The following is a 21,579-nucleotide window of genomic DNA, read 5'->3' on the forward strand; positions in this document are numbered from 1 at the left end:
GTGTTTCTTTTGGATTTCTCAAGCTGACAGGCTGCCGCTGCAGCCTTCTTGCAATTTTTAAAAGGCCCCTTTTGGTTCCACCAAAGGATGCCTCGGCGGTGCTCGCATATCGCTTGCCACCCGTGACACTTCTTTGCAATTGTTGTAGCAGTGCCATTCTTCAACGCCAGCAGCCGCGGCTTGTTACACGCGATCTGAGCGCCCAGGAAACAGTTAAACGAGTGAACACCATCAGCAGTGAGGCGGAGGAAGGTGGTTGAGAGGGGCACTGGTCTCCCCACCATTTTCTCACATCAGCTCTGCCATCCCCCTATTTTGAAATTATGGAATTTTTGTGGCACTTGAATATTGTTACAAGTCGGTTCGACTGTACCTTGTGATGTGCAAGGCCTGGGCAAGTGAGCCCAAGACCCACGATGAGGAGCGACGGTTCTCGGAGGCCAAGCGCGGGATCAACAGTAGTTGACTGAGCGGAGAAAAGGTGGCGTGAAAACGGGGAAGACAGCGGTGGGAGTGAGTGAGTGTGCTGGAGGAGAGGGGGAATGGGGGGACTGTGAGTGTGGTCGTGTGGTGTGCATGGTTGGCATGCGAAAATAAAGGACATGTTCGGACGAACACGGACTGCGTATGTACTCAGCCGCCCTCACAGCCTTGCGCAGCCATGTGTGAGCAAGAATAGACGTGTACCAACCTGCCCCCACTCCTGCTCTTGTACGCTTGATTGTTTTACCTTGAACTTGCTCCCCTCATACTCCCGTGGCTTTCAGGGCTCACTTTTCTCCTCATCCTTCTGGGCTCGCCCTCGCCCCCAAAGCATACAGCACATGGAGTGCAATAGGATCTGATTGTACTTCGACCTATTACGAAGCATGACGCCGCTCCGCTTTGGGGGTTGCTCTTTTGGTTGCACAGCATACAATTTTTTTATTTGAGAGTTGTGTTTGCAAGCAGCTGTATGTAATTCAACCATTTGACCATCTGCATCTCTGGAAGGTTCCATTTATTGTCTTCGTATTCCTTCGCAGCAGCAATGAAATTTCGTTATATTGAATTAGTGTACATTTGCAATTCGTTATGTTGAGGTTCTAAATACATGGTGTTCTATGGACAAGAAGTTATAAAAAGTTAAGTACTTCGTTATATTTAGAATTTCGTTATATTGAAGTTGTTATATCGAGGTTTAACTTTCTTGTAATGCACATTTGTGACCAGCAAAAAATTATTTCACCAATATTCAGTGTGTGCTCCCAAACGGGCATTTGGGAAGAAAAATTGTTTTTACAGCTAGGCAAGTTTTTGCTTGTGATGTTGTGAGAGCAGTTGCTGAGACGGTAGTGGATGTCCAGTTAACTGCTTGATAACAGAGTAGTTTCTTTTGCTTTGTGTGCACGATTATGTGTGCGTTAAGGTGGGCTCTGTGGTTACAGGACCATTGTCATTGGCGCACCCAGAAAAAAGAATATGTGATTGCATTAGCCTAGCACATGAGCATTGTTTGAAATTAGAACAGGGATTCAACTGGCCCTAGCCAGCTGCTTCAGCCTAACCAGGATTACAACCATTGACACCAGGGCTGGCCAGTCAAAATAAACTTGCTTTTGCTGCTGCTGCCTCTTCAAGCCGTCTCCACACTGCAAATCTCTGCGCTCTTCATGGATTCATGCTTTAAAGACAAGCGATACACAACACATGCTAAGACCACTACTCAACTTTTGTGATTAAGTGTAGTGTCCGACTGATTGTCAGATGTGTTGCACAAAAGGCAATATGTAAAGGTGGTGCCTAAAATTTAAGATGCTGCGCTTCACAGTTCATTTTTAAAGGGTCCGAAAACGCTTTTTATCTAAGTCAAGAAATGCATTTGAAGGTATAATAGACTATTTCAGAAATAATTAGCAAATTACTTCAATGCATTCTGCAGAAGAGGAGTTATTAACAATCAAAGCTAACCTTTGTTCCCCTACACGGTGCTCTCGCTCCTTCATCATTGCATTTCACTGCAAAGCCTGCGCCGGAATGAGGTGTGCCCACAATGCTAGCTACTGAACATCTCCGTAACGTGGAGTTCAGATTTGATTTTGGGTGTTCATGTAGACGCAACTATTTCTGACTTGGCCGCCTACGATGGGCCAAAGGTGTGGTCGTCCCCAGTCAGCCACAGGGAGCTCAGTGATCGGGCTTGTTGCGGCACCACTCGGCAGCCGTGGTATCTAGGCTACGTAGGAGACACGGCTGCTTGTCACTGTGTTGCGTGCATATGCACAGCGTTATGTGTGCACGACAGGGCTTGAGTGCGCGCTTGCACTCGTGTTTCAGTCTGGCCATGCTACAGTGTGCAAACCGGCTTTGTCCTGCACCAGCTTGATTGACGTCTAGTAGCCACATCCAACTTGTACAATTTGAAGTTCTGTCAATAGCTCACTATGAAGTGATGTCTGCCAAGGTGCCTAGCTAGGAGCGGCCATAAGAGCGTGTGCTTAGTAAGCCTGTGTGTGGTCTGACCTTAAGTTTTGTGAGATTAGAGGCTAGTTCAGTGCTCAAAACTAATTGAAATTAGCGAGAGCCAACGGATACGACACCAATAAGCAGTGTGGCCAAAGTTTAATTCCTACGTGAGTGGCCATGGTCGAGCATGAGCAGACGATAGTCGGCTTCTTTCGCAAGTACATTGTTATTATCAAAATTTGAAATGCAGATTTTTGCTTACTTCAGCCTCTTTATTAAATTGCGTCAATAGTAAATACACAGTAACAGAAGGAAGAAGCGTGCTGATCCAAACACTCTTTTTGATTGATGCCGGCCATTGGCCAATAGCAGCCGTGTATGGAAATCTTGCATGTGACGACATATGCAAGCTGCTGGCTGCTTTGAAACGCATGAGGAGGCCTCACTTGAAAGCAGTGTGTTTGAGAAAAAGGTGACTTTGCTGGTGAGCTCCGTGCGCTGCGAACGACTGCAAGATTTGGCTGAGATATTCACAGCAGCATATTCTATCAATGGACATATCTTTTTTTTTGCCAAGCCAGACAGGTGGTTCATCACCCCTTTAAAGCACAAGTGGCTTTTCCTACATATTTGTGTGTGTGTAGCATTAAAAATTTTTAAAATTTCCACTTTGCCAATGACAGATTGGGAAGCTAGTCAATATTTTTGCTATTTTTTTCAAACAGCCATTTAACTATCGCAACTATTAGCTTCTAAACACCTTTTTTCTTCTGATCAACCTAATAACCTCCCAGCTATACTGAGCAAAACAGAGCTATTGTTCATAGGCAGGATGGGGGAAGGAGGATGCAAAGGTTGATTTCTCTCGCACTGGGTTGTCTTGAAGCATTCTTTTACCACCAGTTCCCACCATTGTCATACCAATTAATTACAGACACAACTCTGAAATCTTTTTGTGATACCCTTTTGACAATAGATTGGGATGTGATAACTAACCTAACAGATGCCAATGAGGCTTACAATATGTTCATTGATATATTGTCCCGCCTATACCACCACAGCTTTCCTTCCAGGATACGTAGGAAAAGTAGAAAAACCCGGAAACCATGGATTACACCTGATTTACGCAATGAAATGAAAATGAGGGACAAGCTATACCAACATTTCCTCCACACGCGATCAACGGATGACCTTGCCATATTTAAAAAGTATCGAAACAAGTTAACTAAGAAGTTACGGCATGCACGCACAGCATACTACTCATCTTTTCTGGACATCGAAAGCCATAAACACAGTCTACTGTGGGCGAGGTTGAACCAACTTTTGAATCGTAATGATTGCCACAAACCTTTATTGCAGTTACAAATTAATGGCCAAGAATTATCAGGTAATGAACTAGCTGATGCATTTAATATTTTTTTCACAGATATGGCTAGTACTCACGCTACAAACTGTCATGCTAGTAAATATATTTGCACTAACAACGAGAGCACAATATACCTTCAGCCCGTCACACCGAATGAAATTGTGTCAGTTATAAAAACCTTAAACAATAGCAGTAGTTGTGACATTGACGGTTTTAAAGTGCGCCCAATTAAACATGTAGCTGAAATCATTGCCCCAATACTCACCCATGTTTTTAACTTGTGTTTGGAATCGGCAATTTTTCCGGTGAAGATGCAGTCTGCGAAAGTAACTGTTCTATATAAAAAAGGAGATCGCAATGATTTGGGAAACTACAGGCCGGTATCTATTTTGCCAATCTTTTCAAAGGTGCTTGAAAAAATTTTGCATTCGAGGATGACAAATTTTATTGAGAAACATAACCTGTTAACACCACACCAGTTCGGTTTTCGTAAGAAAAAGTCAGTCGAGTTAGCATTAGTAGAGCAAAAAGAATATATATTAACAGAGTTTGAAAACAAAGCTATAGTTGTTGGTATTTTCGTAGACTTTTCTAAGGCCTTTGACTTAGTTGATCATAGCATTTTATTGGAGAAATTAAACTATTATGGAATACGAGGACAGGCACTATCTCTTGTCAAATCCTACTTATCTGAGAGAACACAAATTGTGAAAATCGACACCTTTACTTCTAAGGCTAGAGCTGTCCATTGTGGAGTGCCACAGGGAAGTATTTTAGGGCCTTTGCTTTTTAATATATATCTGAATGATATCGTCAATACTAACTCTCAGGCAAGGTTTATTATCTACGCGGACGACACGAGTATTTTCTTCACTGGTAATAATATTCAAGTTCTTATAGAACAATGCAACAATGCAATGAAATCCTTAGAGGAATGGTCGAGAGTGAATTTAATGAAGATAAATGCAAACAAAACAAAAGCAGTTATATTCAGACCGAAAAACAAGCAAATACCTCCCCATCAAGACATTGTATTAAACTCAAAGACTATTGAAATAGTCGAGACCTTCAAATGTCTGGGTGTCTTCTTTTCAGCGAACATGTCTTGGGACGATCACGTGAAACACGTTCTAAGCAAAATAAGTACAATAACTGGTGTAGTAGGCCGTATGAGATACATTCTTTCCACGCGTATTAAACTCTTGCTGTACAATTCACTTTTTCAATCACATTTAAACTATTGCCAATTAGTATGGGGTAATACAACATCCACCAATCTAGAACATATTCACCTGTTACAAAAGAAGTATCTCCGCAACGCATATAACGCTTCCTACACAGCATCGACAATAACCTTCTTTAATAATTCTGGTGTGATCCCAGCTCACAATCTCTACAGATATCGTCTGAGTCATGTATATAAACTGGAAATCCATCGAAATATCAGCAACCTGCGTACTCTAGCCCAACTTCGGAGAAAATCTACAAATTATGTTACAAGACATTTTGAGGATTGGTTGGTACCAACACCACGTTCAAACTATGGGAAACAATGCCTTAAATACACAATACCAACACTGTTAAATTACTATAATTCCGTCCGATTTGATCTTTTCACGTCATCATCCAAGGAACTGAAACTGATGTATACGGTTTCGATGTAATATCTGGTAGCGTTGTGTATCTGTGTTATTGCATTCTTTTGTTGACATGAAAGTGTGAGTGAGTAACATGTCATTGCAGCTATGTACACAGCTACATATATGTATGTACATGTATGTGCGCATATGTTATGCTGCCTCCCTGCAGAAACGGGGATTGTGGACACGTCAAGCTGTTGAAGGACAGCTTTTTATCTACAGTCCCTCCATCTGTAAATGTACAGGATGGCAAATAAACAATTTCATTTCATTTTACTTGAACTTCCTGTGGAAGTTCATACTATTTCACCACTTACTGTAGTACTGCTTAGATATTTGTCAATAGCTCTTCTACTTGCATTGTAGGATACAAATATCAGTGTCTTTGCTAAACCAGGAACTTTGCTGCTTGGGAACGCCTGACATTTTGAAGTCATTGACTCTTGGCACTGGGTAGCCTGTGGTAGCCGTGAAAGGCTTACCGCCTTGCTGTCAGGTGCATGCTTTTTATGCCTTTGTCAGTTAGGGGTTTCTGTTGATCTCGCCTCCTGGCTCGCAGTTTCATGTCCTTGGCACTACAGTCATTGCCGCTGCATCGTTTTTTAAGTAGTTCGTTTTGGGAGAGAGGTAGCTTTTGTTGTTATCCTTTCAGTTTGTTGGTGGTCAGTTCTGGTGCCTGTGAAGCATTTTCAATGGAAAAAATGCTCTGGTCACTTAAAGCAGTTCTTGAAACTTGGATTTCATGGTTTTACTTCTGACAGCTCAACGCTAAGTGCACCTCAACAAAGCTGGCTTTTGTGGTTAGATTGGGGCCATAAACCTTTTCCAATTTTGCAAATGCTCTCCTTACTTGTACAAAGCAATGCTATAATCTGGATTTGTTGGTTTGGACCATGCTAACGTTAGTGAAAAAGATCTCATTTTACAGTCGCACATTCTGTTCACTTTAACAGACCATGCTGTAACCAAGGTTTTCCTCTGTTTGATTCTTTGCTAGTGCAGTTGGTAAATTGAACTTGAACCAGTTGTAATGTGGGGCTGCATTCTAGAGCTATCACTTTTGGGGGTACTGTCGCACTCGGGAGATTCATCTTACTTGGCACTAAACCCATCTATGTGTAGTGCCAACAATGCTTCTGGCACTGCAAAGATGGTGAGCTTGGCACAGTGCCACAAAGGCTGTCAGGCATATGCACTGACATGTCTGGTGTCAAGTTGCATGAAAACTTGGAAGAAATTATTGTATGCCCAAAATGATTGCCAGAGAATACCACCCCTGATTGTTCAGTAACACATGAGTGATGGAACAAAGCTTATTTAAGATTCAACCACTCGTACAGCAAATTTTTGTATTTCAATTGCTCAGCATTAGTCAATACTTGCAGCCATCCATGACTATACATCTGAACCCAGCTATATTGAAATATTATCTACGTTGAACAGTTTCAACTTCCCTTTAGAAATCGCACGCAAAAGTGTTGCGCTTTACTGTGCATATATCGAACTCTCGTTCACCACCGCTTTTAATATAATGAGCGCTGTGCCGCACTGCACCCCTGCAAGTATGCTTCTCCTAACCAGACTGCAATCACTTTTTGCATCATCGGAAGTATTTGTGTTGGTAAAATGGCACTGTTTTGGCAGATGCTGTCAAGGTGCTGAATATGAAACTTGGTACATACCTTGGGGGAAAAATGAGCAAGGTTCGTGCCTCAAAATAAGATGACTCGTGCAGCAAAGGTCTTATTTGCACTTAATTGATCTGGAATAGCTTTAGTAATCTTCACTGTATCACAGTCATGTAAAGTAGTGAAACACACGCATATCGGAAAGAATTACCTCCGTGTATAGAAGCATACTTCCTGCGCCCATTTCTTCTTGCAAAGAGGATCGCCAATCTTTTTCAAAAACGGAAAAAACCTCTTGGTCCAATACATGCGCTTCACAAGAAATAGATGACACACTATCTTTTCACTGAGTGGCTCCAGGCATGGGATGGACAAATGTCTTATTTTCATGTTCGCGGCAGACTGTGCGAGACATGCATAGTTTTCAGATAAACTTCAGCTAGGCATATATTTTACATTTCAAATTTTCGATATATTGAACTATTTTGTGACCCTCTTCGAGTTCGATATATCCAAGTTCGACTGTATAACTAAATCTTTAATTTCTCAAAGCTGGGTTAACACTTCGTGTTGCATTTTCGAATAGTGTAAGTTGAAGTAAATGAAAAAATTGTTTTTAGTTTTAATCACTTTTTGACAAGTATGGGAAACAAATGAAAATTGCATGTATAGTTCTTTTTAAGTGAACAATTTAAATAGTTTCATTTGACCATGGTTTACTTCATTTAAAAACACTGGTTGAACTCGTAGATCTGTGACTGGTTACATGTGGCATGATGTTTTACGATGTGAGAATTTCTTCTATACCTAAAATTTCTTGTTAGGTGGAGCTGACTAACATCCAGAAGAAGTACTATCGGGCCATTTTGGAACGCAATTTTGCCTTCTTGACAAAAGGTGGAGTGGGCACAAATGTCCCGAATCTCATGAACACCATGATGGAGCTACGAAAATGCTGCATTCATCCTTACCTAATCAAAGGTACATTGAAACATGCTCTATATTTTGTTAAGTCGCACTTGTTTTTTGTCTCTAATTGTACTGTGAACAGTCATAAGACAGGCATTGATAAGAAACAAAGCACTAAAGTCCACGAGTGCAGTACAGTATAGGAAACTTGTGGTACACAGTATACATGTTAGAGTTTATTACTAATTCATGGCTGAGAATACTGTGCCAATTGCACCAAATGTGGAAAAAATAAAATTGTACCACGCTGCAATAGAGAATCTTTGACAGCTTGCCTTTGGTGCGCATCGCGGTGCAGGGTGTTGTGTTTTTGGTTGGTGCTGGAGCATGTGGTAAAGTAACTTTCGTATTCTAGCTATCGGTGGGCGTGAACAGCTTCACCCGAATTAAGCGTCACGAATAAAAGTTAAAGTTACTACATTCTTTTATCTTTCTGCTTGTGCCAGCGAGCGAGGGCACGCAACAGGGTCGGGGTCTTGTCTATGCCTGTCTCCACAACATATTGACTAAATCAGTTGAAATTTGCATAGTATATGGTAAGCACCCATATGTTGGATGCTGCGCCAACAGTGCTCTCTGCTATGCCAAATCGGCATTTTGCCTGCACCAGGACCTGCACCAAAAAGTGAAATGGCTGTTCCACTACTGCACCAGCAGTTTATACAGCAATAGTATGAAAATGCGTTTAGGCACTCTTCAACACTTTCTGTAGCAAAATGCAAGGCTTTGTGATTGTTACCTCACTTATTAATAATAATGCTATAAACTAAAATTTCCATGCTGCAGATGGCTCCAATAATAAGATATGTGCTAAAAGGCTGCTCCAAAATAAGAATTTGTCTAATCCAGTCTGGTACTGAATAAAATTTTATCTGCTACAAAATTGCTACAAAATGACTTTGGGCATTTCCACCCTTACTATTTCTTTGGGACTCCTGTTGCAGCATTTGTGTTTTATGTTGCTTATTGCTAGAGCTAGTTATGTTGAAAATAAAAAGTTTGTGTTGGTGTTCATAAACTTTCTACAATTAAAATTGTGAAAAGCTGCGTGGGAATTGATTGATCAATCAAAGTATCCTGAAGCATGATTTATTTCACTAAGAGATAAGTATGCTTCCTTCTTGGCACCTGTCAGGCAGAGGTAGTGCTTTGTTACACCACAACTCTAGACTTTTCCATAATTTTGTGTGGAGTTTTCAGATTGGCCGGACAGAACAAATGTTGGAAATGGCTCAGCTTTTTGTGTCTGACGTGAGAAACTAATTTGCAGGGGCAGAGGAGCAGATCCTACAGGAGTACCGGCTTCAGCATGGCGACTCCTTGGACATGACACTCAATGCATTGGTTCAAGCATCTGGGAAGCTGGTTCTGCTGGACAAACTACTTCCTAAGCTTAAAGACGGTGGCCATCGCGTGCTTGTTTTCTCGCAGATGGTGCGCTGTCTGGACCTGCTTGAAGATTACCTTGTCAACAAAAGGTCAGCAATTCTGTCGTACTCTTTGTGCATACTTTGTGCAGCTATCATGGAGATGTGTTAGAACTGCTGTCTGCTGTGATGATTTGCCATGCTAATACTGAGTGGTGTCATTATTTGACGACCACTATGGGTGAAAGCTTTCTCATTTCCTCTGAGTGTGACAGCTGATCATGCCCAGCCATTATATATTTTGAATTGGGCTTGTTTGTTAATTCTCATGCCTCCTATTTGCAGGTATCCCTATGAGCGAATCGATGGGAGGGTTCGTGGAAACCTTCGTCAGGCTGCCATTGATAGGTTTTGCAAACCAGGTTTGTTCCATGTCCTGGTAAATTGTTATGTTTATGTATTGTCCCACCAGCGGCAAGTTGTTTTTCATCCGCTTTCATTTCCCTTTGGGAAACAACACCTTGAAAGTTGTCATCTTGGAAATTAATTTCAAATGAATACGTCTTGCAAACTCATTGGCTACAATTCATAAATTGCAATATGTGCCATAAAGTAATAAAAAAAAATAATTTGTGAATTTTCAATAATTATTTGAATAAACGTTTCTATTTTTTGCGCTAGTAATGTCTGCCTCTTCTAGTAATCCAGCTCAAGGACCAGAATTATGCCATCTGCCATGTGTGATTTTTAAATATTCCGGTAAACTTTAGTATGGTCACCCCGTATAACATGGTTTGCAATAATTGTGCATGGAACAGTTTATGGCAAAGATTAATTGCTGGAATGGCAGATGTGTAAATTTAAGAGAGGCGTTCATGAGAGCCTGATATTAATGTATCTTTTTCAGACTCCGACAGATTTGTGTTTCTGTTGTGCACACGAGCAGGCGGCTTGGGTATCAATCTCACCGCAGCTGACACTGTTGTCATTTTTGACTCTGATTGGAACCCACAAAATGACCTTCAGGTCTGTAACTCAACAATTTTTATCAGTGAGCTGAAAACAATTTCTGCTTTTTCCGTCAGGGTTAATTTTACCATTATTATTTGTGTTTTTTTTTATACAGGCACAAGCTCGTTGCCACCGAATCGGACAATCAAAAGCTGTGAAGGTGTATCGTCTCATCTGTCGTAACACGTATGAACGAGAAATGTTTGATAAAGCCAGCCTGAAGCTTGGTCTGGACAGGGCAGTCTTGCAGTCAATGAACTCTCAAAAAGAGAGTGTTGGAATGAATCAGCAGCTCACTAAGCAAGAAATTGAAGATCTGCTTCGCAAGGGTGCCTATGGTGCCATTATGGAGGATGATGCAGATGGCAACAATTTCTGTGAAGAAGACATTGATCAAATTTTGTTGCGTCGCACGCACACCATCACCATAGAGTCTGAAGGGAAAGGTTCTACATTCTCTAAGGCCTCCTTTACTGCTTCATCCACGCGCAGTGACATAGAAATTGATGATCCCAACTTTTGGGAGAAGTGGGCCAAGAAGGCAAACTTGGATGTGGATGAGCTGAAAGGCAGAAATGAGCTAATCTTGCAAGAACCTCGGAGGCGCACTCAGACCAAGCGTTTTGGGACTGATGACAACATGCTGGACTTGTCAGAACTGGAGTCTAGCGATGAGGATGATGATACAGGTGTCCGCACTCGAGGAAGCCGGCGTTCACGTCATCGGGATTCGCCTATAATTGGCGGTCGAGCACGCCGAGGTGGTCGAGCTAACCGTGGTTTCTGTGAGGATGAGTTCTTGGGTGATATTGCACCTGGAAACTGGACACGCACTGAGTGCTTCCAAGTGGAGAAAGGATTGCTCACTTTTGGTTGGGGCCGTTGGGAAGAGAGCATAGCGATTGGGCTTTGGCGACGGCGAGTCACGCCAAAAGATGTGGAGGACATCTCCAGGGTTGTGGTAAGTCTTCCTGGGATTTTTAAAGTGCGTTCTGGGCACTTATGTTTCGGCTATAACACTCAGTGGCAGGAATATTGCTTAGATTCAGTATGTGTCTTGAAACTTTTGCAGCTCTTATACTGTTTACGGCACTACAAGGGTGATGAGAAGATCAAGGGCTTCATTTGGGATCTGATTGCACCGTCTGAAGACGGCGAGACCAGAATCCACAAAAATCACTCGGGTCAGATATTATATTACATTGAGCCAAATTTTTAATGTTATGCTTTGTGTTTGAAATAGCAGAGTTAACTGATGAGGGTTCTATGTCTAGGTTTGTCAGCACCTGTGCCAAGAGGGCGCAAAGGCAAGAAGCTTAAGAATGGTAAAGGGGAGCCTGATTCACCTGACATGTTGGCTGACTGGGCTCGGGATGACCAGTACAACCCTGACCTCCTCCTCTGTGATGATGGCTATCGTAAGCACTTGCATCGGCATGCGAACAAGTAAGACTTTTAATCCTATGTTTTGCTTGGTCTTTAGTCCATTTGCACATAATTACTTTTACTTTTGTTTTTAGGGTTCTCCTGAGGGTTCGCCTTCTCTACTACCTGAAACATGAAATTATAGGAGATTTGCACCAGCAAGTATTTGCAGGAGTACCAGCCAGGTCAGTTTTTCGTGCACATGTAGCTGGTATTGTCATGAAATAATTGAAGTGAGGGGTCATACAGTTTGTTGTAATGGTTATAATCATAGCAGTGCCATAAATGGAGCATGTGCAGTAAAATAAATTCTCATTTTTAAGCAAATTCCTCAATCTTAGTGAAAGAGTGAGGCATGCGATTGATTTATTGTGAAAAGGCATCATGACAACAGGAGTCTTACTGCACAAATGTGTACTGTGATGATGTCTTTTGGGGTAGTAGTGGGACATTTGATTCAGTCCTAAATTTAGCCTTTTACTACAGTGAAACCTTGTTTCGAAAATCAGATGATTGAAACTTTGTCTTGTTGTGGCAGGTGTATGCATTATCTTATGGCACAAAACACTCATAGATTCAAAGGTATTTGGCCACACACCAGTTAATTCAGATAAGGCTCAGATTGTGGCAAGGGTAGAGTGCTGCAAATGTGTCACAAAATATCACCGTTAGCATCCAACTGAAATAGAGTGGCATACTACATGTTGGCATGATAGTCTGTCATAAAGGAAGTAAGGTATGGCAGGAACCGTGCAGGTGTGGTTTATGCTTTTCTTTTTCGCATTTTGAATCACACGTGGCATCAATATACTGCGTTCCTTTAGGTTGCAAACCTTATTCGGTATCGCCACCACAGAGTCTTCTGCTGTGGTCATGACTGATGTGGCAAGCATTTAGTGCCAATTTAGTGTAAAGGTGTGCAAATTGCTACAGTTGGGGCCCGTGTGCTGGCATTAAACTTCCTGTATGTACATCAACAGACGATTAGTTGCTGGCCGGTTCACTGGTAACAATAATTCTTAAATTAATGCTGTAGTCAAAAGTACGGGTTTTCAGATTATTTGTTTTGTGTCTGCTGTTGCTGCCACATACAAAGGAAATGTGTGTTTCACATAGGGAAACTTTTTTTAGCTTGTGCTTTGGCATGTTTTGTGAAAGGACGCATTGATATTGCTTTGTAGGGATATTCCTATTCCACCACCAGCAGCCGATGGGGAACCTCCAGCTCCTTGGTGGGACGAAGATGCTGACAAGTCCCTTTTGATAGGGGTGTACAAACATGGTTAGTCTTAAACATTAAAAAATATTTTATTATAATTATTTTATTATGGTTTGACCTTGACTGTGTATATTCTGCAGGTTATGAAAGGTTTAACCTGATGCGTCAAGATCACACCTTGTGTTTTCTGGCACGATGTGGCCCTCCCGATGGTGCCGCCCTTCTTGCAGAAATGACAGCGTAAGTGCCATGCCTTTCTTTGAAAGTGAAGGGAGCATTTTGGCCCAACTAAGAGCAAGCTACGTGTGTAAAGTAAAAGTAAAGTCAGAATTTTTCATGTACTTACAGGGGAAAAAAAACAAAGCTAGCAGCATTCCTGGATCTTAACTATATAGCATTTTCCATAGCATTTTTATTTGGATTCAGGCTGACATTATTTAAAACAATAGATGCAAATCCATGGGTTCTTTTCCATAGCACTTGCACACCTTGTTCCTTGTCACAACCTGGGTATTCGCAACCTAAATGAACGTCAGGGGGTGCGGTGAAGTCTGGCTACACTGTGCAGCATGGAAGATGCACAGAGGTCTCCATGTCCCCGCTACCGCTGTCTTTGGTTATTTTCTGGCAGTGTGATGCCAGTGTGGGCTGTTTTGTGGAAGGGAAGCGGCTGGTTCACACTGAGCTCATCATTTTAGTCTGCGTACGAGATGTGCAGTGGGTAATGAGGCTGAACCGGTTGCATTGTGTGTACAAACCTCGGGCATGACAGCAGAGCTCACGACATTCTGTTGAAAATCGCCAATGTATTCAGCGGCCCATATGTCGTGGAGGTGAAGTCTTCTACACTGTTGGATTGTAGAATGTTTCTGGTGTTTTGATTCACTGTTAAAGGGCCGCTCAGCAGGTTGGGCTTTTTTTAGATGAGAAGCACAGTGCATAGAATGCGCGCTCACGGTCTGCTAAGAATTCTATCGTGATGCACCGTAGAAAGAGCTGAAATTTCAAATGAAATGCTTCTCGTGGGCTCCGCACTGCAAGACGAGGTGATGACGTACATCAGCAAGTGCGCCAACGTACGTGTATTTCTGTGACGTCGCTCATAGTAACCCGTGACACTTCCGCTTTGGCTAGATAGCACAAATGGTCCATTCTGAAGTGCAAGAGAGGAGGCTGGTTGCCGTACACGCCTCATAGATAACGCGTTTCGGTGGTGGCAGTAGGGAGTGTTGATGCGTTGCTTCAGTGTCGATCACTTTAACAGTTGACAGTCGTGGGGAAATGGTTTTGGCTGTAATTATGTTTGTTTGTTAGCATTGTATTTTAATAACTTCTTTTGTTTTGTATGTCTAAGGGACTATATTCTATGTATATCTTGTTTTCTCTTATGAAGCTTTTAGGTAATAAGTGAATGATTTTGCTATGTAATTGTACATGGTTAATGTAATGTTGTATTAACCCTTTCGCTGTCGGATCTTTCTGACCGTGACGCACCCCCAGTGTCGGCTTGGTTTCAGGGAACGAGCATAACAGGGAATGAACATAGCAATTTATTTTTGATTATGATTGGTATACAAATAACATAGTCAATGTAATATACACATTTCAGTGTTCTGCAGCTGTTGTTAGTAAACATCATCATCATCATCAGCCTGACTGTAAAATCCCTTCAACATCCGAATCTGACGATGCGGAACCCTCTTCCTCGCATGCGACTCTGTCCGAGTCCGAATCCGAGCTCGGCTTGTATTCTTAATCGGAATTGAGCCACCGCCCCAATGAGCAGACGAAGGTCCCGTGCGCTGAGCCATCCGAAAGTAACCACACGCAGGGAGGATGCGCTTTCAGTCGCCCGCACAACGGAGATAAATGGGACGTTGCGTGATCAAGATGACAGAGAGAGATGGAAAAAGGCTAAACAAAGTTCGAAGGGCTTTACGTTTGCTGCTGCAAGTCGAAAGCGAGGGTGCGGCGAGGCGAGAGCCTAAGCAGCAACGAGTTGCTCTTTTTGGAGAGGCAACTGCACGTGCGCCTGAACTTGACGTGAACTTGACGCGCCGCAGCAGGCACACCAACAGAAGAAAAATAAAAACCTTCAAACCAGCGGAGATGGCAGAGCAACCCTTGAACCCATAACCACACGTGCGCGACGCATGATACAGCGAACACGGAGCCACCGCACCACTCAGCAAAGAGAAAGTGGGGAGTGGCCGTTGCGCCTTACTCTTCATACACGGAGTAACACAGGTCGGGGCGAATATACGAACTTCTAGAAAGAGTCAACAGATTGCGTGGCCAATCCAGGAGCGCCAGCTTTGCGCTCTGGCGCGAAATTGCGAAATTTTGAACGCACGATAGAGAACGTACCGGTACGTCAGTGACACTTTTGGGGGGGAAGTGCGATGACGTACCGGTACGTCAGTGACAGCGAAAGGGTTAGTCATGGTAGTGCTGCTGCTGTACAACTATGTAGTGGGCGATAGGCTGTTACAGATAGAGCGATCTATGATGAATTTCTGAGTTTTGAAATGAGTTAACAAAGCATGAGTCATCAGGAAAATATTGATATTACACATATCGCAACTCCGACTTGGCTTTAGCTATAAGACAGGCAACCCTGTCTCAGCGCCAGAAGATGACCATGAAGTGTATGGTGCCCTGTATCTGCCTTTTGAACGTCGCTATTGGAAATGACAAATAAAACTTCAGCTACTAGAAATAAGAACTTGAGTGATATTGTGAACAAACATTAGGAAGAACTCGGAAGCAATATTTTAAAAAACTTGTTTGGGCACTAACTAGCATATGTAACGCGGTCCTGTACAAAGGTTTGGGGGCCAGAGACGACAATTTCTCAAGTTTTGATTGGTTGCCCGGCTGATCTCACTTTGTTCACACAACTCGCTGTCTGAACTTAAAAAAGTATGTCTGGTGTCCTGCTGAGGAAGCATCCAGTCCCGCAGAAAGAAAAGTACAACTCGAAAATGCACAAAACCATTTCAGCTTGCTTCATGCAGTGTGCCCCTCTGTGTCCTGCGACCTCCCCCCCCCCCCCCCCCTACGCTGTACATTTTGTTTCTCACGGCGCCAGCTAAGGTGGTGCCACAGAGCAATGCAAAAGGCAGGTTGCTGCGGCAACTACACATTTCTGAATGTGCTTCTACTAATTTGCACTCATTGTAATCGGGTAGTGTGTCCAGGCCGCACAGAAGACGTACTGCTATGCCACCCCATAGTTATTTATCATGCATGCTTATATCATGTTGTGCTTAAAATGCTTTACCGACGTTACTCGACATTGGCCGTTAACAAAGCTGATTCCCCTGAAAATTTCTGGAATCTTACTTGATACAATGGCCTCTTGGCCGCTTGCGCCTCTTGAAATGGGCTCCCTTAATGGTTTATTCGCCCTGTCCACTAGCTGGTGTGTTTCCTGGGTTGAAGGTGAAATGTCTGAGCAAGTTGCCCTAATATTCACTGTTGTACCTTTGTACTACCCACGTACTAGTCGCTTTTTCTGAATCTGACGCTAGCTGACACGGCTGCGTAGTAAGCCACACCTTTTGCCTATTTGTTCTTGGTGTGATGACGAAAACGATTTGTGTGTGGGTATGGGAGAGGGAATAGCCTCCATGACTACCCCCCCCCCACCTTCCGACCGCCACTAGGTCATGACTTGCTTTCACTTTCACATTGAACCTTTCCCATTCCGTGTCGCTGTTTCTGAGCTCGCTTCCTTTCTTTTCCCCATTCTCCTTTCCACAGAACTTTCTGTTCTGTGGGAAAGAGGAAATGGAGGGATGGCTTCAACCCTACCCCTTACAGCTATGCCAATGCTTTCGCCCCTTCCCGCATTTCGATGGGGGCGAAATGCGAAAACACCCGTGTGCTTAGATTTAGGTGCACGTTAAAGAACCCCAGGTGGTCAAAAATTTCCGGAGTCCTCCACTACGGCGTGCCTCATAATCAGAAAGTGGTTTTGGCACGTAAAACCCCAAATATTATTATTATTATTATTCGCCCCTTCCCTGTTGGCGCTGTCGGAGGATTGTTTCGGAGGAGTGGAAGGGAGAAAGGCATACAAGGCCTGGGAGGCAGCGAAATCGGGCTGCATTGTGTGTGCGGCACAAAAGCAGATGTGGCAGCTTCCATATTTTTTTTTATGCTGCCCTTGCACCCTATTTAGGAGATAATCTGTGGCGAGTACAAAGAATGGACGAGCCAAGAAGGCTGGTAGCATCATCCCACTGTGGCCATCGCTATCAGCCGCGGTGGCTGAGTGGCTGTGAAAGCTTCACAGGCTTTGTTTCTTAGTGTCAGTGTAAAGATATCGTTAACATGGTGTGAAACTTGGTCTTTTTTCACGGACTGAAGTTCAATAATCTGATATTTTTCCTCAGTGAAATTTATTTTTTTGTTTTGTTTAGATTGTGCAATAATGTTAAAAGTTTTTTTAGCCGTTTCCTTGCACGAAAAATATGTCCGTGATTGTACTTATTTGCATGAAAGGTCCAATTTCAATATGAGGAAGTAATGTGCTGATTTTAGTAAGTTTGTTGTAGCTAAGTATAACTATAGTGTTTTGGAGGTGTTGTTATAGTAAAAACGTTGCTATATGGTGATGCTGCTCTGCACCCTTGGAAAAGCTTTGACAGGGCCTTGAAAATCCTTGAATAAACATCCTTGCATATTTTTTCTCCGAGACCTGTACCAACCCTGTGCTAAAACCGTCATCACATGTCAGCAGAGACATGTGGCCGTGTCATTTGAAATAAGTGTTCAACAAACAAGATGGCAGCCATGGCATTTTTCCCCACGTACGCAGTTACTTGGTTGTTCTTGTAAACAATAATGATAGAACCCGTGAAAACATAATGTGCTGCTATTTTATGTAATTTTTGTGTGAAGCAAAGGCATTTGAGCACTTTTTGGAGTCTGCTAGCCTTGTGTGAATTGGTAATATGCAGGGTAACATTCCGGAATTTCATTGATGCGGGATTGAAGTTCAGTGATATTTTGTTGCCAACGAGATCAGAAATGTATTGAATTCTATGAAAATTCACTCGGAATATGAAAATATTTCATTGTCGCGATAATTTTGTTGTCGCAGATTTTTCTTATTCTATTCCGAAATGTAGATGTCTCTTCTCTGGTTATGTCCAGTGTGGTGCAGCATTGCATGTGCCACTAGGAGTGCTAGTGTTTATGACATTGTTTCAAGTGTACTAGAACCTGTAGGTCTTATTTTCAAGCTGTATGATTCACTCACGTGTTAATCATGCTGTTTAGGAATCCTGAGGACCTAGAAGACAAGCGCGAAGAAGGAAAGAAGGACCTTGATGAAGAAGAGCCTGTCTCTCCTGAGCCGTCTACATCGTCAGAGGCGAAACCACCTTCGGAGTCTTCGGAGCAAGTGGCACCAACTGTCGAACAGCCTGCACCCAATCCTGCTGGGCCCACTGCTGCTGCACCTCAAGCGCCAGGTAAAGAAAGGGCCACTGAACGTGTTGTGCTGCAAAATGAGCTTAAAGGGACGCTAAAGGTTACTATGAAGGCAAGTTAAAGTGATAAAGCAATGCTCTAGAATGTGTAAGGCATCAATATAATCGCGAACAGCACTTTAGTAAACGTGGAATTGAGGTAAATGCATGACATAATTTGAGACCCCCAAGGGACATTCCAGTACTAGCCTGATGACGAAGGCACTCCTCATCATAATTCATGTCACTAGTACTCAACTATTTGTATTAAAAAGATAATTTTATTAGATTATAAGACAGAAGAAAATGCTACTTGTCTACTTCTTTTCAATTCTAAGAAAAAATAACATTTTGACGTTACCCTTCAGTTGTATGGGTGGTTGAAGGTTTTGTTTTCGCTCGACTCTGCGCCCTCGATTCTGCACCCTCGACTCTGCACCGCGTGCGCTTTGGAGTTTCAGTTGTTTCTTTACCGCGTCTTGCTGCGCTGGTTCTGCTGGCTCGCAAAACTTGCATTTGGAACAAGCAGCGAGAATGCCACGTCCATGTGATGTCGTGGGATGTGCGAACGGTCCGCGGAACTTGGCCAAGGGCAGTTGCAGCAGTGAATCCAACATTGCTTATCACTGTGTGCCAACAAGTGAACTTCTCCGTTCAGGGTTAAATTGCCGTACCTCTGCCACAGTTCGTTGGCAAAGAGCCGAAAAATCGCATAGTGTGCTCGCTGCACTTTCATCCAGAGGATTAAGAGTTCAACGCCGACTTACTGAAGTGGTGTGGAGTGCCTTTCAAAGCAATGCTTTCCCATAGTGTGGTTCCGTCGGTATTCTAGTTGGCCAGAAGCATTACCTTCCGAAACTACTATGGCATGCCGCTATTCTGCTAAGGTCTCGGGCATAATGGTCTTGGCATTACGACTGCGCATCAGCCACACAAGAGCCGTAAAGATATGTTATTTAAGTCGCTTCAGGTGAAAACAAATGCGATGTTCGAAAGGCAAAACATCACAGCAAACCATTATCGGCAATCGGCATTGCGTAAAGGAAGCGCTGCTGAACTGTGATCACCTGATAACAATGAACTAAGCGCTGACCCTCTGCAACATTGTGTGGCGGCAACATGTCGTGCAGCATTCTGCGTCGACAGAAACACTTGAGCGGCCGTCGTTCCCATGGGGGAAAGATATAGATGGTCATTCCAAATCGTTAAAACAGACGTGTAATGCGCATGGTCCCACACTGACAATTGCGAAAAAAAAACGTGAGTGACGCCGTCATGGCATTCGATTTTGTACCAGTGCACGTGCCAGGGTGCGCCCCGCATCATGCTGTTTATGCTGTTCATGGCACGCTTCTACATTGGAGGTGTGCCTTGAATATACGTGACCACGTGTGACCGTTTTTGAGCCTTCTGAAATCCACACAAAGGGGTCGCTCGCTCATCTCGAAGGCCGTGTCATTGTCACGGTTGGACTGGAGTGGGGCACGCGCTGCCGTGCACCCAGTTTACTCACGCTTCCGTGCTTTGGCACTTCGCATGTGTTCTCTTCTTTCCGTGACTGAGTTCGAAGTGTTCATTTAAGCATTGCCATTTGTTGGGCGTGTTGGTAAATTGAAAGCATATTTAGCGCCAGCAAACAAGGACGTAAGGGAGACGACAACACAATGCGCTAACTTCAACAACTTGATTTCCAGGAAGTACCAGGAAGTTTATATAGTTCCAGGAAGTTTATATAGGTGTACTTCCTGGAAATCAAGTTGTTGAAGTTAGCGCATTGTGTTGTCGTCTCCCTTACGTCCTTGTTTGCTGGCGCTAAATATGCTTTCATTTAAGCAGTATGGCGATTTAACAAGCGTTTGTTATATCTAAAAGCAGTTTCCATAGAGATGGTTGTAAAATCGTAAATGTACTGAAATGTGGTCGTTAAAACTGATAGATCGCTATATCTGAAATTCTTATAAGTGGATTCCACTGTAACCAATAATGCGGCATGGGGGTGTTGTAGTAAGTTGTAGTAAGGAATATTTTACCATAGAAAACATACAGAAGTTGACGGTGCAGCAGCTTCTCATTGTTATAACCGATATATTGTTAAAAGTGATATTTTTATAAGTGGGTTCGACTGTACACCAATCGTTTCCTATTCTAGCTATTAGTGAATTGACATGTGTCAGCCATCTGTGATTGCAGGCTTCTGCACTGTCATTTACTGGGCTTGTGTTGTTTACTTTTTGACTAAGTCATCACGAAATAAGTCTGGAAGCCCAACAAGTGTTCTTAGGTTTGATGTAGATGCATGGTTATTGTTGGGGCAAGTTCACCACTCCCTAGCTACTTTCCACTCTATGCTTGAATCTAGGGGTGTTCAAATACTCAAATATCACCAAATTGAATGGAATAGTGAACATTTGAATAATTCAGTTTGGGAATGGAATATCTACTACAGTTGAACCTCGCAGTAATGAAATTAGCGGGGAGCATTAGAAAAACTTTGCTTTCACTAGATTTTTTTTTTTTTTTTTGCAATATGACGGTACAGATAGGGAAAGCGTCTCAGAACGAAACATTAATGTCAAAATTCTGTTAGCCTACTTTGACAAGCCTCGCTTGAGGATATAGAACTGCATTGCCGACAGCACAAAGTGCGCCCCCTACGTCAGTCAGCAATGATGACGTTGCTGTGCAGCAGTATTATCGGTAATTTACTTTTGGAGTCATAGGCCTTCAAATTTACCTGGCCTTGTTTCTCATGCCCCTTCAATCCTACTTCTACTCATTCTTGTTTCTCTCTCGCCTTTTTTTTTTTCGCTCGTTCTTCTCCTTTTTTTCTTTCCTTTTTTTTCTTCTTCGCTCTCTAGTGCAGTAAGAGGCCCCAAGTTAGCAATACAAGCCTCTTTGGTATAAGTGTCAAGACCTTTTGCACCCCTGTTTGCTTGGGTTACCCGAGTTAAATGCAAAAAAATTAATATCACCGTCTAAAAAACAGTATTGCCATCAAGGGATACAGAAGGGGGTTTGCCATAGCTGTG

General features: G+C 42.9%; 1 protein-coding gene and 1 non-coding gene across 12 annotated transcripts in view; both read left to right on the forward strand.

The window, feature by feature from the left end:
* kis (chromodomain helicase DNA binding protein kismet) overlaps positions 1 to 21,579 on the forward strand; it is a 200,046-nt gene that overhangs the window by 75,844 nt on the left and 102,623 nt on the right. For all 11 annotated transcript variants that reach the window (XM_065438209.2, XM_065438203.2, XM_065438211.2 and 8 more), the window contains 11 exons: positions 7,904 to 8,060; positions 9,319 to 9,526; positions 9,761 to 9,837; positions 10,323 to 10,441; positions 10,542 to 11,387; positions 11,499 to 11,610; positions 11,701 to 11,872; positions 11,947 to 12,036; positions 13,033 to 13,133; positions 13,211 to 13,310; positions 18,360 to 18,553. In XM_065438209.2, the coding sequence (XP_065294281.1) occupies positions 7,904 to 8,060; positions 9,319 to 9,526; positions 9,761 to 9,837; positions 10,323 to 10,441; positions 10,542 to 11,387; positions 11,499 to 11,610; positions 11,701 to 11,872; positions 11,947 to 12,036; positions 13,033 to 13,133; positions 13,211 to 13,310; positions 18,360 to 18,553 (2,176 nt within the window). The remainder of the gene's footprint in view (positions 1 to 7,903; positions 8,061 to 9,318; positions 9,527 to 9,760; positions 9,838 to 10,322; positions 10,442 to 10,541; positions 11,388 to 11,498; positions 11,611 to 11,700; positions 11,873 to 11,946; positions 12,037 to 13,032; positions 13,134 to 13,210; positions 13,311 to 18,359; positions 18,554 to 21,579) is intronic.
* LOC135906696 (small nucleolar RNA U6-53/MBII-28) lies at positions 9,597 to 9,699 on the forward strand. Its single transcript, XR_010565807.1, has one exon. It is a non-coding gene; the product is annotated as a small nucleolar RNA U6-53/MBII-28 (small nucleolar RNA).

The sequence above is a fragment of the Dermacentor albipictus genome, chromosome 1, assembly GCF_038994185.2.
Source record: "Dermacentor albipictus isolate Rhodes 1998 colony chromosome 1, USDA_Dalb.pri_finalv2, whole genome shotgun sequence".
NCBI lineage: Eukaryota > Metazoa > Arthropoda > Arachnida > Ixodida > Ixodidae > Dermacentor > Dermacentor albipictus.